This window comes from Calliphora vicina, chromosome 1 (genome assembly GCF_958450345.1).
Source record: "Calliphora vicina chromosome 1, idCalVici1.1, whole genome shotgun sequence".
NCBI lineage: Eukaryota > Metazoa > Arthropoda > Insecta > Diptera > Calliphoridae > Calliphora > Calliphora vicina.
The window spans coordinates 20,832,245-20,852,057 of record NC_088780.1 but is presented as its reverse complement, the minus strand read 5'-3'; the positions used below and the strand labels follow the sequence as shown (position 1 = coordinate 20,852,057).

Sequence of the window (19,813 nt, the reverse complement as noted above, 5' to 3'; positions counted from 1 at the left end):
TTGAATTCAAGTACAATTTCGTAACAATATGTTCTAGAAAGTTGTTTACTGAGATCTTAGGTACATTTTTGTAGTCGATTGTTTCCTTGAATTTTGAACGGTTTGCTACCTATGGACCTGAACAGGGGAAAAAGGTAAAAAAAATCGAATTTTTTAAAGTTTTTTGCGATTTTGATCTTGAAGATGAAAAACTTCATCTTTTTTTTATTCGCCGCATTTCAAGATCACAATGACGTTTTTCAGGTGTTTAATTTCAAAAGGTTAGAAATGAAATGTAGCATTAAATACTTCAAAATTTACCAAGCTGATGACGTCATTAATTTATTTGCACTGAGGTTGCCATATCTCAAAACTATTATGTTTTTTTTTTTTTTAAATTCTTAGAAAAGCTTCTAGAAACTTTAATAAAATCTGTAAATTAAAATTTTAGTGATTTAAGCTCCCAAACTTACCTGTATGGCCCGGCGAACAAAACTGTAACACGACTCGCCCGGCGACGACGAAGACAAACTCGAACTATCACCATCTCCAGCCGAACGACTGGAATTCGTTGAATCCTCTGTGTACGCATGATACGGCGGCAAAAAGTCCTCATCATCTTCCTCATCCGAATAGTTGAAATTACGATTTTTAGGCGGTTGCCAGGGTATCAGTACATCTTGCGACTCAAAACGTCTATGACGTTGTTCCAAAGCCCACACAGTAATAACCACCCTGCCACCAATACGCAAAATGCGAGCCAACTCCCTCAAGGCATTTACCCGGCGCTCAGTGGTGGCAAAATGATGTACCACAGCTATGGAGAGAACAGCATCAAATGATTCATCCCGGAAGGGTAATTCAAGATTGTCACATAGTGCAACCTACAAAGAAAAAACAAAAATGAAAGTGGAAAATAGAATAGAATAAAAATAAATTGAATTGAATGTTGAGCATGTAGAAGCATGCTTGCACATATTTTAATGTCAAGCTAATTAAAGCGAGTAAAATGAGAGTGTATGCATATAAATAATACAACACTAACAACATAATAGGAGACACTTGTATGTAATGGAGGGACAAACCAAAAAAAAAGGACAAGAGTGTGACACAAACCTAAGGGGGATTTTTGTAGAAAAAGAATGAATGAATGCACTTCCCACACACACATTTCCTTAGCAAATAGCTTTTTTTTTTGTATATGCATATGAGTGAGCGTTTGTGTGGGTTTGAATTATTTAAACTTTTTAAAAAATAACTTCATTTGTGTTTCTATATACACTTTCCAACTTGTTTTCTTGCTAGTTTTTCCATTCTTCTAACCATATGGGAATTTGAACATTGCTTCAAGCTAAGGGACATCCGTTTCCGCTTTTAGTATATGTGCAATGAAAAGTTTTACTTTTGTTGTTGTCGTTGTATTGCTTATTATTTACACAAATCATATTCACAAATCTCACATTTGTACAGAGAATCCTCCAGTTCTTTTGGTGTTAAAAAACCCTGTTTTTCTAATACTTTTCGAGATAGTTGTCCCTTTACTATCCCTATGTTAACTATTGTGTAGCCAGTTGACACCACTAGTTCTTTTCGTGTTAAAGCAGCAGCATATTTGCAGTTCAAGAGCCTGTCATATGACCGGAACAAATTTATTTATTTTGGGACCAATTGACACTTTGCTGTCCCCATGTTAACTATTATGTAGTCAGTTAACAAGTTTTTGTTTAATTTTGGAATAAAGACCATTTTTATGACTTGATTTGTTGGGATTTACTTTTCAGATTAGGTAAATGATTGTTTCCGTTAGGATCTGTATCTTGGTGGAAAGAGAATGTTTAGACTGATTAAGATATTGGTTCTTATGTAACAACTGTACCATTGATTGACTACTTAGGACCAAATTTATCTATAGTTTGGTTAATTTGCACTTTTTTTATTCGATTGTTATTTATTGAAGGCTCATTTGTAGTGAAAAGCCAATACTTCATATGGTTTTTGTATTTTTCATTACTCGGTTTGAATCTAACTGTGCTTTACTGTTTCTAAAATAACAGAGATACGTTAGATTGTTTAATAGTATGATACCATTTATATATTGTACCATTTGATGATTACTTAAGACCAAATTGGTCTTATTTTTTTGTAACCAACACAAACTGCGAAGCGTTTTGCTTGTCTGCAGATACACCCAGAGTCTCTGATGGGAATCGAACCTGCAACCCTCAGATTAATAGTCCAGCATACTATCGACTGGTCTATCTTGGGATCACTTAGCCCTTTAATGTCCCACAGTTATTTCAGAAACACTCCAACAGTTCTGGGTGACGGTATCAGTCATCTTAGGCTAAAAGAACCATGATTATGATGTCATAATCAAGCCGCAAGTCTTAATTATAAAATCCACTTTAATTTTTTAAAATATTAACAAAGATATCACAGTAATTGCTAAACATTTAAAATAAATCATAATTATTATTAATCATACGCCATGTTTACATTTAATTAAAATAGTCTTTTTTAAAGGCAAATTGAAAATTTAAAAAGTGGTTTATGTTAGAATCCAAGACATTTTATACAAATGAGAAATAATTGTTAATACAAAGACGAGAACCGAATCATAAATTAAAAAAAAAATCGTCTAATCGAACACAATTTTAATAAAAGTTTATTAGTTCAAATCTTTTCAATATTTTTTTCCTAACCTTAATTATCTTAACCTTAGAGAGTTCAGTAATCCAACAGCTACTATAACTACTAATTTAATTTTTAAAAATATTTGCAAAAATAACTCATAAGTATTGACTACAAAATTTTAAATAAGTCATAATTATTATTAATTATACGTCATGTTGTACATTTATTTAAAATAAGTTGTCTTATGTAAAGGCAAATTTAAATTTTTTGTAATTTAAAATGTGTTTGGATTGTAACATATCCACGACGTTTAATACAAATGTGTACTATTTTTCTATAGACGTATCATAAATTTAAAAGTATTCACCTTAATGAAACCTAAATTTTAATAAAAGTTGTTGAAAAAGTTGTTGCAATACAATTCCAGCACAGCATAATTTTTCTGATAAAATTTATAATATTTTTGCATAATTTTTTTAAAACTTTAAACAAAATATTTAATCAAATACAATCCTTATTAGTTTAAATACCAAATCTTTTCAATATTTGTTTTCTAAACCTTAATTGTGTTAATCTAGAGTCCATCAATCAAACAGCTACTAAGCTGCAAGTCTTGATAATAAAACTGTATTAAAATTTGAACAAACTTATCTAATGTAAAATGACTCATAATTATTATTAATCATACGCCATGTTATACATTAATTTAAAATAGTGTTATTTAACCCAAATTGAAGCCTTTTTAAAATTTTAAAAGTGGTTTATATTAAAATCCAACTCATTTTATATAAATTTTAATTATTTTTCTATAGATATACGACTCTCTTATCATAAATTTAAAAGTATTTCGCTTAATCAAACTCAAGTTTTAATAAAATTTGTTGATACTGCAAAACAATTACAAGACATCAGATTTTTTATAAAAAAATTTATAATATTTTTGCATAATTTTTAAAACTATAAATTAGTTCAAACCCCAAATCTTTTCAATTTTTATTTTCTAAACATTAATTGCCTTAAAAAGCTTTTATAATTTTAAAGATTTTAACTAAAATATAAACATAACTGACTAAAAATGTAAAATAACTCATGATTATTTATTTAAAATATTCTTATTTAAGAATCCAAGAAATTTTATACAAATGTAAAATACTTTTCTATACATAATTGCGGTATTCACATGGTCTGCTATTAGTCATATTGTCATAATGTCCTAATATATTATAATAGTTGTTGTTGTGTTTTAAACCATAAAAAAGTATTATTTTATGACAAAACACAACAAAGATTTGTTTAAACATTAGGACATTATGACAATATGACCAAATAGTAGACCGTGTGAATACCCCAAATATATGTTAATCAAAAACAATTTTAATAAAACTAGATTTTTTATAAAAGTAATTTTTGATCCTTTAGTCTAGTAAATCAGTAAATTTAGTCTAGTAAAGTTCTAAAACAAAACAATGTCTTATGAGAAACCAAATTTTATTTTTTCCAAACGTTTTAGAAATTGTATTATATTAGAAATAACTCATAATTATTATTAATCATACGTCATGTTATACATTTATTTCAAATAGTCTTATTTAAACCCAAATTGAAACTTTTTTACAAGATGTGACAAAATTTTCTACAAATATATCAGGGTCGGTCGTATCATAATTTTTTTTAAAAAAATGTAGGTTAATCTAACAAACAATTTTAATAGAAGTTATTTATACAATTACAACAACATGTTGCAATACCTGTTAAAAAGTATTTAGAATGAAGTGGTTGGGAAGTTTTGCTTAACCCGCTTTAGAGTCCAGACCGTGCCCCATACGACTACGATCCAATTAATCCATCTGAAGCGTAAGAGATCGTATGTGAAGCCGAACCGACACCAAAGCCAAATATCCATGGCGTTAAGGTTATTATCCGTATTTGGTGGGATTGGGTGAGCTGCTGAAACCTGACCAGACTATCACAGCGAATCTGTATCGTCTGAATTAGGGATGCCAAACGGGACTGGGTTTTACAAATCCCGGGATTCGGGATTTTAGAAATGTAAATCCCGGGATCCCGGTATTTTTCGGGACCCCGGTATTTTTCGGGATCCCGGGATTTTTCGGGATCCCGGGATTTTTCGGTATTTCGGGATTTTTCGGGACTTCGGGATTTTAGTTAAACGTCAAAAACATCAAATTCAACAATAAAAACTATTATTTCATTAATATATTTAAGTAAAAACATAACAAATCAAAAACTAATGCGTTAAATTAAAATAAAATGGTCCATGATTTCCCCTAGCTCCATACAATTGTCCCCCGGAGTACTGTTTGAGCAGTCATAAATATCTTGATTATGAGGCAATCCTTATAAAATTTTGCACAAAATAAGTTGTAAGTACTCTGAAATTATACTGTAAAGTACTGCGGAAATCGGGCTACATTTGCCCCTAGTCCCCTTTAGAAAATAACTTGAACATAAATTTCGTAAAAGTGTAAATTGTGTAAAAGCCTGTTAATGCAAGGGAGACGTGCTGCTCTCCGATTCAAATGAAAAAAATCTGGCTGCGTTTGGATTTGAAGCGAGATTAGTATTATAAAAAATATGCTGAAATTTAGATTTCTAAGTATTTTGGGTGCTTCAAAAATCTTCCTAAAATATCAAAAATCTCATAATATTTCGGGATTTGTTAATCCCGAAAAATCACGGGATTCTTTTTCACAAATCCCGGGATTCGGGAAATCCCGATCCCGGGATTTTCGGGATTGGCATCCCTAGTCTGAATCGACCAGAATTTACGACCATAATATTCCATCATGACAACGCTGGGCCACAACTATTTGTTTCGATTGATACAGAGCGCTCTCTCTGTGATACGCTTCACTTCATAACAGAGTATTCGAAATTGGATTGATTCGTTCTTGGCTTCAAAAGATGAGCAGTTTTTTTTGGCTCGGAATCCATATGTTGCCAGAAAGATGGGAAAAGTTCATAGCTAACAATGGTCAATACTTTGAATAAATTTATATTATACAAATGTTTCAAAATAAAAGCTAAACATTTAAATAAATCCCTCAAATTTTAGTATTTATCATAAAAATTAGACATTTTGGTCCTTCGGTCTGACCCAACTACAGTTAGTTTTAATTCAAAATGGTGTCTTATAACAAATCGAAATTTATTTTGATAAAGTAGCTGTAACAACTTTTTTCAAGAGAAGGTCTATATGTGTTTACATTTTAAAATTCTTAACCCTCTAATCCAAGGCATTCATTCAATGCAAAAATGCCAATAAATGCAAAACAGATTTTGCATTTCAAAAACTCATGTAACAGTTGCTAAAAAACGCACTTAAATTATTTTAAAAAGCTTTCAAAGTTTTTGAATTGAAATATCAGTTATATTTGCATTTATTGGCATTTTGCGATGAGTGCCTTGAGGCATGCTTAAGCATTAGAGGGTTAAATACTTTTTAGTAGTGCTGACTCAGTCAGGCCTGTCACAGGAATGGTTCGGAATGGTTTCAATGCCAAAGTTATTATTCCGATAGATTTTGTTTTAGCTTCTTCAGATTCCGTTTGATTTTGTCAGTTCCCAAAATAGTTTATAATTCTGAACTTCCAAATTTAGTTTGGCAATGTTTTTTGTATTAAAACAAAAGTCAAGTTTTTGGTAAAGAAAGACAAATAATTACAAACGAATATCAATTAAACTTTGAAAACTGAAAGTGGTTTCATTCCGCATGAAATTTTCGAAATGAAGCAAAATGAGGAATAAAATCCACTTTCGATCGGAATGGAATATTAAGACATGGAGTAATAAAATTGTGATTCTGATTTTGCACTACACCTCATCCTCTTTTAGCACAAAATAAGTTTCTGTGTAAAAAGGGTATTAGGTGTATATCAAATTTGTTGTAAAGAAAGAATCGTTGATTTTTTAATGTTATCTAAATGTATTTATTTTCAATAAAAAAATAAATAATTTTTTTAAATTTTCTAGTTTTTTTTTTCATGAAGTAATCTGTAGTGACCTCTATTCGCTAGTAAAGTGGCTAGTTCGTTAGCCATTCCACAAACTATAAGTTATTTATATTATACATTTCCTAAAAATTACTTCTGCAAACCATAGAGTAGAACTAGAGGCGCAACTGAGAGTAAAATCTGTTAAACATACGTTCTCTCTCTGACACAACAAAAATACATTGATTTACATGTATATTGTTCTTGCAAGACTTAGGTTTTAGGCAGCAGTCTTAGGTTTTTTGTCTCTCAGTAACAATTCTATGCCTCCTACTCTATATTTTATTTTGAAACCCACTGTACAAGTCAAATAGACATTCATTCATTCATTTATTCCTTCATTCATTCACATACCCATTCATTCACATCCTACTGTGTAAGTTTTATGTCTATCTTGCGGGTTTATCCTTTTTCTTGTTGCTGTTCTTTTCTTTTTTATGTATTTGGGTTGATTTTTCATTGGAAATGTTGCCATTTATTATTTCGTAGGAGTTTTATATTGTCACTTTAATGCAAAAATAATATAAAGAAATAGTTCTTAGAACAATAAAAATAAAACTGTATACGTTATATAAACAAATCTATTATTAAACCATCTATCTATCTATCTATCGATATAGTACATCATAGGAATACATGCAAACATAATCGTACATCCATTGTGGGTAGATTTTCAATTGAATTTTGCTATATTGAATTGCTGTTTTTTCCCCATTTTTTTTTATTTTTTTGGCAAAATTTCAAATAGTTCAATTGTAATGGTCTTTCGTTTATATGGAGCAGCTAGGAAAATGGCACAAGTAAGAGATTGAAAGTAAGATAAATGCCATTACACTATACTATACTTAGATACTTGTACATATATAGAGTATATTAAACAAATAAGTATTGAAATCTTGTGTATGAATTTAATGACAATGAAAGTGGTTTAATAAAGAGTTAGTTAGCTTGTATTGTATATAACTATAAACCTTTACTAATGTTTAACATTCTTAGATGTTCTTTAGAAGTAAATATTTAAGAATCGTTATCAGAACAGTTCAAAATGCTTGAGGGTGTCTAATAGCTGCAATTTGTAACATTTCAAATTTGAACGTGATCTGGAAAATGTAGCAGATACACATTATTGCTGAGTTTAATTAGCCTTTAAAGTAAAGTGAGTGTTATTACTCTAGCACTAGCAAAACTGTTTTTAAATTTAAACCAAAATGCCAGAGACTGAAAATAAGGTGGCCACTTTAATTCTCACCATTTAACTTATAAAATTCATTTTGTTTTGTATAAACTAACACAGAGAATGTGATTTATAGGAGAAGGTTTTAGGTAAGTGGCTCAGTGAATCAGACAAGTACAAGAAAATTCAAATCAAGATGAGTTATTTATAATTTTTCAGTTCAGTAACAGGGCCCTGATAAATTTTTGTGATAGTAAACGTAAACATTTTACCAAGAGAACAAATTTACAGGTATAGACTGCATTTATTCAAAGTATTGGCCATTGGCCCTTGACCTATTTCCATCTTCCTGGGCCCATATGGATTTCATACCAGCAGAACTGCTCATCTTATGAGGCCAAGAACGAATCAAGCCAATTTCGAATACTCTGTTATGAAGTAAAGCGTATCCCAAAGAGAACGTTCTTCATCGAGCGGGACAAATAGTAGTCGGACGAGGCAAGGACTGGACTATATACAGATATTTTTAGATACGGTTTAAACAAGCATGGACAAGTTGAGATATTCACCATAAGTGTCAAGGGTATCTTTTCCATCTTTCTAGTAACATATGGATTCCGAGAAAAAATAACTGCTTGTCTTTTGAGGTTAAGAACGAATCAAACCAATATCGGCTACTCTGTTATGAAGTGAAGCGTATCCCAGAGAGAACGTTCTTCATCGAGCGAGACAATGTGACAATGTGAGGCAAAACTTCCCAACTACTTATAAATAGTATTTAACAGGTATTAGAAGGTGTTAGAAAATTTTTATGATGGAATATTACGGTTTCATATATGGTCGCATATTCTGGGGCTTTTTCGGCTAATGCTCGCTCCAATCGAATCAGTTACGTTCGGTACAGGTTCCCTGGGATGGTCTGATCAAATAGATTTTCAACAGCTCATAATAGATAGGACCATTTTGCTCCCACCAAATACAGAGAATTACCTAAGCGTTATGGATATTTGGCTTTGGTGTCGATTCGGCTGGTTGACCGGGTTTCACATACGATCACTTACCCTTCTGAATTCATTACCTTCGTAATGGATCCATTTTACATCGCAAGTAATGATTCGATGCAAAAATGCAAGCAGCATTTCTGATATGCAAAATTGTCTTTTAAGGTCTCTCGGCTTCAATTCGTATTGTACTAAATTTCTCTGCTTTTGGATGAATCCTGCTGCTTGCAAACGATTTGAAATTACTGCTTGAGTAGCTCCCAATGATTTTACAAGCTCTTGTTGAGTTTTACAACAATCTTCATGGAGTAGTGCCTCCAATTCTTTGTCTTCAAGCTTTTTTGGCTAGCATGGGAGATATTTGTCTTCCATATCAAAATCACCACTTCTGAACCGCACAAACCATCTCTCGCACGTTGAAACCGATGAAACACATTTACCATAAGCTTGGGTGGCAATCGGTGTGCTTCAGCGACACTTTTTTGCAAATTAAAGAAGTAAAGCAAAACTTCCCGCATATGACGCTTTGTTGGCACAAAATTTGACATTTTTTAAACAAAAACAAACTTTGTTGTTTTCACTATAATTTTCACTAAGAATAAATGACAGATATCTACCCTTCAAAATGACATATAAGTTTTTAAAAACAAAAACTTCGTTCAAAAGATAGGCCATCTATTGTCAATCACATATAAAATATCTTGGATTGTAACACAAACCACTTTTTATACCCTACACCACCATAGTGGGGAGGGTATTATGCGTTTGTGCAGATGTTTGTAACGCCCAAAAATATTAGTCTAACACCCACCTTAACCCTCTAATGACCAAGCATACTCAAGGCACTCATCGCAAAAATGCCAATTAACTTATTTTGCATTTCAAAAACCCATGTAACAGTTGCTAAAAACAGCACTTAAATTATTTTAAAAAGCTTACAAAGTTTTTGAAATGAAATATCAGTTATATTTGCATTTATTGGCATTTTGCGATGAGTGCCTTGAGGCATGCTTAAGCATTAGGGAGTTAAAATATACTGATCGACTCAGAAACAATGTCCGTCCGTCTGGCTGTCTGGTCGGCTGGCTGGCTGGCTGGATGTCTGTCCATGTAAACCTTGTGCGCAGAGTACAGGTCGCAATTTTGAAGATATTTCGATAAAATTTGGTAAAACCAAGGACGGAGCCTATTGAAACTGACAGAAATCGGTTCATTATTTCACCTAGCCCCCATACAAATGTCCTCCCGAAATTGGACTTTATCGGTCATAAATGTTTAATTTATATAGGTATCATTACAGATTTTGCTCCAAATAAGTTTTATATATACGAAATTCATGTCACCAAATTTTATTATCCATAATTAGTCATAGCTCCCATATAAGACCCGCTTCCGAAAATCACTTTAACGTGCATAAATCTCCTAAAAATTTTGGTATACACATAAAATTCAACATAAATAACTTCAATGTGGACACGAATCACAGGACCTAATTTCATGGTGATCGGTCCATAATTGCTCATAGCTCTCATATAAGACCCACTTTCGAAAATATCTTTAACGAGCATAAATCTCTTAAAAATGTTGGTATAAACATAAAATTCAATAACTTTCATATAGACATAAATAACATGATCTAATTTCATAGCGATCGGTCCATAATTAGTCATAGCTCCCATCATAGCACTCTTCCTAAAGTCATTCACGAAAATAAATTATTGAAATTTTAAATGAAAAAGATTTTGCTCATTTACTTCGTGTAGGGTATTATATGGTCGGGCTTAACGGACCATACTTTCTTACTTTATTTTTGAAAAAGGCTTAAATTTGGGTTTAAATAAGACTATTTTGAATAAATGTATAACATGACGTATGATTAATAATAATTATGAGTTAACCTTTATGTCAACGGCAACATACCTGGGTATGTTTTGGATTTTCAAAATGCTGTATCTCTTAATTGGATATTCGGATCGACTTGAAATTTCTTGATATCCTAGCCAATTGTCCCAAGTTTGGTTAGGATAGGATCACCCGTATGGAAAATTAAGCCCATTTACAAAGTTGCACCCTTACGTCAACAGCATACATACCTGGGTATCCATAGTAAAACGCATGCAAATATAATGATAAAATTGAAAAGTATAGTATTTTTTCAACGTTTTTACCCATCCTACTCCACATTTTTAATAACAGCGGTACCAAATATATCCCGATTTTCTCCATTTTTAATTTATTGGACTACCAACAAATGTATATGTCAAACAAAAAAAGAGTTATTTAAAAAGCGTGACTGAGTCCAATGTTATATGTATTTGAATTTTAAAAAAATTAAAAAGGCGATTTTTCACTAGTTTTTGGGAAAAAAGTACTTTTTTATTTTTAAGTTATATAAAAAATTTCAAAGAAGATGTATTAGGAATTTATACTTTTTGAAAAGCTAACTTTACATTAAATATTTTAAATGAAAATAAATTTAAAAATTGTTGATAAGGAGCGGACCAGGACCATTCAAATAACGCCTATTTTTTTAAGTAAAATTCAATTTTAGGGCAAAAATTCTCAAATCTCTTAGTCGATATCAAAATAAAGTAACCTATTTTAGATGGCCAAATATGTTCTAAATTATTTTGTAAAGGGTCCCGATAATCCTGCTCCTGGTGTGGATATTATAGTAAAAAAATTAAAAAATACCATTTTTGGGATTTTTCAAAACTTTTTTGGGAATTACGGGAATCCTGATTATAAATTTCAAAATTTGTTTTTATTTTTCTATATCTAATAGAAAAGTCTATATAACTGTAAAATTTCATTAAAATCTATTAATAAATAAAAAATTAATTTTAATTAAAAAAATTTGACTAAATGTAGGGGTAAAACTGGTTATCATAAAATTTTTGAACTTTTTGTCTATTTCTAAGAAAATATAAAAAAATAATAGCGTTAGCATTTTTATGCTAACGGCAGCTATTCACCATACAAAACGTATGAACATACCCAGGTATGTTGCTGTTGACGTGCGTAAAGCAGTTCTGCTCTTGACATAAAGGTTAATTCACATTTTTAGCCATAATTTTAATATTTTTTATAATTTTTTTTAAAATTTAATAGAGTTTTATGAACAAGACAGATAGATGGACTCAAACGTTAAGACAATTAAGGTTTATAAAACAAATAGTGTTAAATATGTTGTTTAGTCTTCCACAGACTATTTCCTATAGAAAAGTGTCTTCCACAGACGTTGTCATATAGAAAAATGTCTTCCAAAAACACTTTTCTATATAGTTGCGTGTGTGTGAAGAATAAGTGAACCTCTAATTTTCCATCCCTGATTTATGGCCATTTTTTGTGGGCAATTGGCCCTAATCAGCTATGTAAACTTTTTATACTAATCTTCAGAACTTTATTACAATATTGTTAATTTTACACAACTTAATTACCTCCAGTATAGATGGGATTCCCTTACACTATCTACCAATTATACTTTTACTATATAAAAGAGCCAGTAGTATCCTTAAGGTTTCCCGGCAGCATAAAACTAAAAAAAAAATCTGGAATTTACATACTTTGTTTGTGTTTTGTTTTAATTGCACTTAGCAAATACATGCATTTGAAAAGAAAGCATGTTAACAAGCTTTAGTTAGAAATCTATATGAATGTATCTGCATACAGGAGTTAAACAACAAATGAAGTAAGAGAAATGTAATGAAACAAAGAAAATACTCCGCAGGGCTAAATAGCAAGTATTTTTAAACTACACTAGTTACTTAGTTTGTTAGTTAGTACTTCAGCATATACAGTTACATGCTACATGTGTACAACATAATCAGGAGTCTTTTGTTGTTGCCAGGAATAAACTATAGTTTTTAGCTAAAGGAGAGAGAAAAAAAACAAAGAATGTAAATAACAAGCTAATCTAAACAGCAGCCAGTAGTTGTAGCAACAATAACATAACCAACATTCAAGCATACCTACAATATGTATATTCCTATTTGTTCATACAGCCAGTTAGTGCTACATGCTGCAGTGGCAAGAGCACGATTTGTTGCCAGCATCACAACGAGAAATTAAAGAACATTACACGTGTCGTTAACCACATACAAACACAGATACATGCTTACCACTCACATAGATACACACCTACACACATAGATACATATGTATGTATGCAAAAACACCCATACACCTATTTAGATTCATATGTATCCATGTATCTCAGTTTGGAATAACAAGAGGAATAACATAAATAAACATGATGGCACACAATGAATGGCAAAATTCAAAACTTTTATGTATCAGGATACATTCACCATGTAGTAGAGCTTGTATAACAAACTAGAATGTACATATGTATGAATATTAGGAGGGTCACTCAAAAAATATGGTTAATATTTTAATTTTATATAAAACATTTCCAAGTTATGGCTTTTTTTGGTCCGCCTTTTTCTACCCTTGACCTTCGTGAGAAGGGTATATAAGTTTGTCATTGCGTTTGTAATTTCCACAATATAATTTTCCGACCCTATAAAGTATATGTATTCTGGATCCTTATAGATATTGGAGTCGATTAAGCCGATTAAGTCTGTCTGTTGAAATCAATTTTCTGAAGACCCCAGATATCTTCGGGATCTAAATCTTCAATAATTCTGTCAGACATGCTTTCGAAAAGTTTTATATTTAAAATCAGCAAAATCGGTCCAAAAATTGCTGAGATATGAGGAAAAAACCAGAACAACCTCGATTTTTGACCTATTTCTGATCTATATCTGGATTACTAAGTCATTAATATAGACAGTATGGACATCTAATGATAGATATTTCAAAGACCTTTGCAGCGACGTATATAAGACCATAGTAAGTTGAATCTATAATGGATCAAAAATATTTTTTAACCCAAATTTTTTTTCACCAAAAAAAAAAAAATTAAAATAACAATTCGCAAACATTTTTTTTCAAAAAATTAAAAAAACTACTTTGGAAAAAAAAATTTATTTTGTTTACCTAAAAAAATTTAAAATTTGTATCTTACTTGTTAAAACATAGGTCGTACTTTTGGATCGAATGGACTCGATTTTTTTTGTAGTTACCAATAATATATCAACGATTTTAGAACAACATAAATTATGGATCCAAAAATAAACGATGTAAAAATTAAAAAAAAATACTCGATTTTTGCTGTTTTTTGGGCGAAAAGGTGACTTAACTTTGTTTTTAATAAAAAAAAACTTTCTTTAAGAATATATAACAATTTTATGTTTTTCTGTAAGGTATCTTTACGGAGAACATTTTGGTATAAAAAACATGTCCTATTTTGTCGCCCTTCGGAATTTCACCTATTTATACCCTACACTACCATAGTGGGGAGGGTATTATGCGTTTGTTCAGATGTTTGTAACGCCCAAAAATATTAGTCTAACACCCACCTTAAAGTATACCGATCGACTTAGAATCACTTTCTGAGTCGATTAAACGATGTCCGTCCGTCCGTCTGGTCGGCTGGCTAGCTGGCTGTCCATGTAAACGCAGAGTACAGGTCGCAATTTTGAAGATATTTCGATCAAATTTGGTACATATTATTTTTTCGGCCCAAGGACCAATCCTATTGAAAATGGCTGAAATCGGTCCATTATTTCACCTAGCCCCCATACAAATGTCCTTCCGAAATTGGACTTTATCGGTCATAAATGTTTAATTTATAAATGTATCTCCACAAATTGCGTTCCAAATAAGTTTTATATATACAAAATTCATGTCACCAAATTTTGTTACGATCGGTCCATAATTAGTCGTAGCTCCCATATAGACCCGCTTCCGAAAATCACTTTAACGTGCATAAATCGCTTAGAAATGTTGGTATACTCACAAAATTCAACATAGTAAACTTTCATATAGACATAAATCACACGACCTAATTTCATGGTGATCGGTCCATAATTGGTCATAGCTCCCATATAAGGCCCACTTCCGAAAATCACTCAAAAATATAAATTATTGAAATTTTAAAAGAAAAATGTTTTGCATCTTTTACTTGGTGTAGGGTATTATATGGTCGGGCTTGACAGACCATACTTTCTTACTTGTTTATTATTAAAATTTCAGCTTTGGGCCACATGTTCTAGAACCCCATAGGTGGGATCACAAAACGGAAAGCAGAAACCTTGATGTATTCCCTATTTATTCCTAATATATATTCCCAGTCACGAAGGAAATGTGGACCCTATGGGCAAAATTTAAAAAAATAAAATTTTTTGGGATTTTCGCTCCAATTTTTAGGAATTGTGGGATTCTCTTTGAACTTTAGACAAGTTTTGTTTACACTTTGTTATTTAGAATGGCACATTTAAAAAAAGGTTGAGTTGAGGAAGAGGTAGAGTTTTGTTAATACATAAAGATTTTATTACATATTTATTGAGTTTATAAAACTATAATTTGTATCAACATTTTAATAGGATTGCAAATATTAGGAACATTTTCATCCACATTTATTCCGAACTAATTTTTTGTTTGTTGAGCTAAGTTAATTTTTGGTCTTACAAAAAAAAAATTTCAAGTCAATATCCCAATTAGATTAAAAACAATTAAGAGAGCTACATATATTCGGCTGTGCCGAATCTTATATACCCTTCAGCAAATTATACTTCAAAATAAAATTTTTAGGTAAACAAAATTTATTTTTTTTTCAAGATGTTTTTTCTTATTTTTTGGAAAAAAAAATTTTCGAATTGTTTTTTTTAAATTTTTCTTATCTTGTTTAAATTTTAAAATTTTATTTTTGTTTTTTTAATATTTAAATTTTAAAATTTTATTTTTGTTTTTTTAATATTTAGAAAAAAAAAAACATTTGGTGAAAAAAAAATTCGAGTTAAATTTTTTTTTCCGATTTTTGACCCATTGTAGGTCCAACTTACTTTGGTCTTATATCATTGCAAAGGTCTTTGAAATATCCATCATTAGATATCCATATTGTCTATATTAATGACTTAGTAATCCATATATAGATTAAAAATAGGTAAAAAAATCGAGATTGTCCTGTTTTTTTTTTCCTTATATCTCAGCCATTTGTGGACTGATCGGGATTTACATCAAATTTAGACCTATTGGATAGTAATTCAGACACAATCCCACAATAAAATTGTATATCTTGTGTTACAAAACATAGCAAAATAACTATATATCCCACTCGCATCCCACTAAGCGACCAAATAGGTCTTAAAGGAAAAGACCCAAGCTTTCTTTTGAACAAAAAAACAAAATTTTAAAAAGGGCCCATTTTGGGAAAAAAAAATTGATTTTGCTAAAATTGCATGTTTTGAGTTACAAAACATTTATAGGTCTTCAAGGAAAATATCTAAGCTTTTTTTTTAGCAAAAAATAAAATTAAAAAATGGATCCGTTTTGAAAAAAAAGACAACAAAGTTTTTAATTTTGCAAAAAAAAAAGTAAAAAATTGCATGTTTTGAGTTACAAAACATTTATTTTGATAGATATCCCACTCGCATCCCACTAAGCGACCAAATGGGTCTTCAAGGAAAATATCTAAGCTCTATTTTAAGAAAAAAAGGGCCCATTTTATAAAAAAAGCCAAAAATGTTTTTGATTTCGGAAAAAAAATATTAAACATTTTTTATTTTTTTTTAAATTTTTTTTTTTTTTCTAAAGATTGAAGAAACTATTTGGAACACATTTTGCTAAGAACAATCAGGGACCGAAAATAATAATTATTCTTGAAATTTCAAAGGAAAAAAGCCATCACAAGAAAATATACGGTAGTCAAGTCAAGCATAGGATCGTTTTCAACTACATACATATATTTTCATAAAATAACATGATTTTTAAATGCTTGATTTTTTATTTTTTATTTTCATATCGCTCATTTGCTGCAACGTCATAATTTAAAAAAAATTGTTTCGAGAAAAACAATTAATAAATTTTCAACAAATCATACGATTTCAGCAATAAAACCTGATTTAAATAGTATCTTTCTAATCTGTATTTAACCCAAATTTTTACTTGTCAAATATTATTTCGTACAAAAATAAAAAATGAAAATCAAAATCTCACAAATATTCTTGACAAAAAAAAATCAAAAACTGACATATATTTCTGGCAAAAAAATAAAAATCAAAGTCTGACAAAAAAAAAAATAAAAATCAAAAAATAACAATTATGTTGTGATTTTTATTATAAATGTCATAATTATTACGGGCCCTGAGAACAATAGATAAATTACATGAATGAGAAAAATAACATGTTTGTCAAATTTTGACCCCCTCTAACTCAGAGAGTTCTTGACCGATCTTGTTGAAAAAATATGTCTGAATTACTATCAAACCTTAGTGAAAATTACCTCCCGATCGGAAGACATCGATTTTAAAAGTTGACACGAAATCCCCCATATGTATAATTTTCCTGATAATATCTTTAACATTTTTGAAAAATATAGCATTCATAAATAGGATATCATATCTATCCAAATATATCCAAATCTATAAGTATCTAAAGATTATTTTATTTTTTATTTTGATTTGATATTTTGATTTTGAAGTAATCTAATAGGAAACAACAATCACAATCAATAACTGTTATTATAATCAATATTTTATGTTCTCTCTATGCCGAGTACTGATCCAAATTGAAATCATAAAAATGGCAGCAGAATAGTAGAATACAAATATCTAAAAATTATATTAATCTAGAAATCACAGTGTTTTTTGGGGCCATCCTAATTTACATTAATGCTAGCTTATTTGTACATGTATTTTCTGTGGCGCGTGAGTGTAAGTAAGTGTGTGTGAGTGTATGTTATGTAGTTAGAAATGTCATAGGGAATCTAACCATGTATAGGTAGGTGATTGTAAAACACTCAGACATTTAAAAGAAATTAAAATCGGGATCTATGTACTAACACTTATGTACGTTGGAATATCAGAGTGTATCTACTTATGTGTATCAGTGTAACTACCCAGCAGTTGAGCAAGTAGTCAATGTATCCCTTATAGACAGTAATTGTCACTGTCAACAGTTTATATATTTTGGGTCATTTGTAAGGTACATATGTGCTCTTTGTAGTGCAGATAAATGTCAATTGGTTACTTTATATATCCCAGATAATCTAGTCACATTAAACGTTTATTATGTACTGCACTTTAAAAAGTATTTATTTTCCCGCCAGAAGTAATCTATTGGAAATGAGATGTCTTTTTAACTGACTATTTGAAGTCAAATAGCTAGTTATGTAGCTAATCAAGTAACCAGTTAGATAGCTAGCATGGTAACTGATCCTATGAAACCGGTATGTGAATCCAATTCATTGACTACTTTGGATTAGCTATCGCACAGTATTATTGTAATCCATAAGAGTAGTCCCGTACTAGTCCCGTAGCTAGTTATGTAACTAGTATTCGGGTCAGTCTCCCAGAACTGCTGGGTAAGCAAGTATGTACTGCTTATAAGTATGATTGGGTTGTTGTGGCTGTAATGCAGTTGTTTTTATTGTCTCTAATGGGACGGACAGAAGCGTCTTTATGTTCCATAGCCACTTGTGTGTGCCAGAGTACAATGAGTGCTCAAGCAAACAATGCACTTGGATGAAAAACTGGGACAGTAGCCTCAGGGCGATATAGAGACAGTTTTAATGAAGTTAATGAAAGCTGTTGATGTTTTTTCCAGCAGGAATTGAGTTAAGGCAAACATTAGGAATATTTATTAACAAGAAAAAGAGTTAATTTAATACAAGGTACAGCAGGAATTCTAAACTAGAAAAAGGTTTGCTGATGATCTGGCCTAAGCAATCAGAAATATAAGCATATCAACTAACTTATCACATAATAGTAAATTTCAGTGAATTTATTTAAATAATATTTATAATTTGAAAGAAAGCTAAAAAACTTACTAAATAGATAATTTATCTGCCTAACCACAAAAGCCTTAAAGTCGATTTTAAGTCCATAAAGTTGATTATTATTTAAAATTTCGTACCATAAAACAAATTTCAAATATAATTTAAAATGTTGTTTTATTATTTTAAAATAAGCTTTTAGTTTTGAACTTTTATGTACATTTTCACCCTAACTATGAAAGAAATTTTAAAGTTAATTTTTGTTAAAGTCGACTTTATTTTAAAATAGAACTTTTGTTTTTATTTGAAAAAAGCTTCAAAACTTTTTCAAGCGTATACATTCAAATAATTGAAAATATTTTTCAATGAATGTAAATAAAAAAAGGAAATTTCAAAAAATTAAAAAAAAACAAAATTCATTGAAAAATATTTTTTATTTACATATTTAAATGTATGAGTTGGAAAAAGTTTTGAAAGCTTTTTTAAAATATTTCTTATGGTACGAAAAAAACAAAAGTTCTATTTTAAAATAAAGTCGACTTTAACAAAAATTAACTTTAAAATTTCTTTTATGGTTAGGCTGCATGTTTTCAGGGAATTTAAACTGAAATCATGCTGCTATAATACAGTGTAAGATATCAAAATTGGCCACCTATAAAATGAAAAAAAGCTTTTAAAGCTCGTAGAATTTCAAATCAGAATTTGTAATGACTTCATTACATTTTAAAGTTTTGTTTTAAAGACTACGAGGTCAAACAAATACTTTATAATTTACACCAAACAAATTCTAAATTCCTATAATTCTCCTTAGACAACTTCCCTATTGAAATGTATTGTAGAAGCTTTCTGGGTAAATGTGGCGTTCAATTCAATTTTACCATTTCCTGCTACAATTACAATTAAAAACTTGTGCACTGTATAACTATGTCTATATTACAGTGGCCCCTATTTCTTCACTTTTTACAATTCCAAGATCTAAAATTTTTCTCCCTCACTTAAAAAGCAAATGCTGAAAATTTTAGAATAATAAGACAGTTTTTACTAGAACATCTAAATATAAAACTAATTTAACGTTAATACACGTTGATGTTTTTGGGTTATAGTTTAAACTTCGTAGTATTGAAGTACACAATAGATATCTATAGTTGAAACAAAAAGTCGACTTAAAGACTTT

At 30.3% G+C, this 19,813-nt stretch overlaps 1 protein-coding gene across 1 annotated transcript in view; it reads right to left on the bottom strand.

Annotated features, from left to right (window-relative positions):
- The window catches only part of fid (fire dancer), a 104,445-nt gene that overhangs the window by 7,334 nt on the left and 77,298 nt on the right, over nucleotides 1-19,813 (bottom strand). Inside the window, exon 4 of the mRNA XM_065507606.1 lies at nucleotides 453-863. Coding sequence (XP_065363678.1) covers nucleotides 453-863 — 411 coding nt within the window. The remainder of the gene's footprint in view (nucleotides 1-452; nucleotides 864-19,813) is intronic.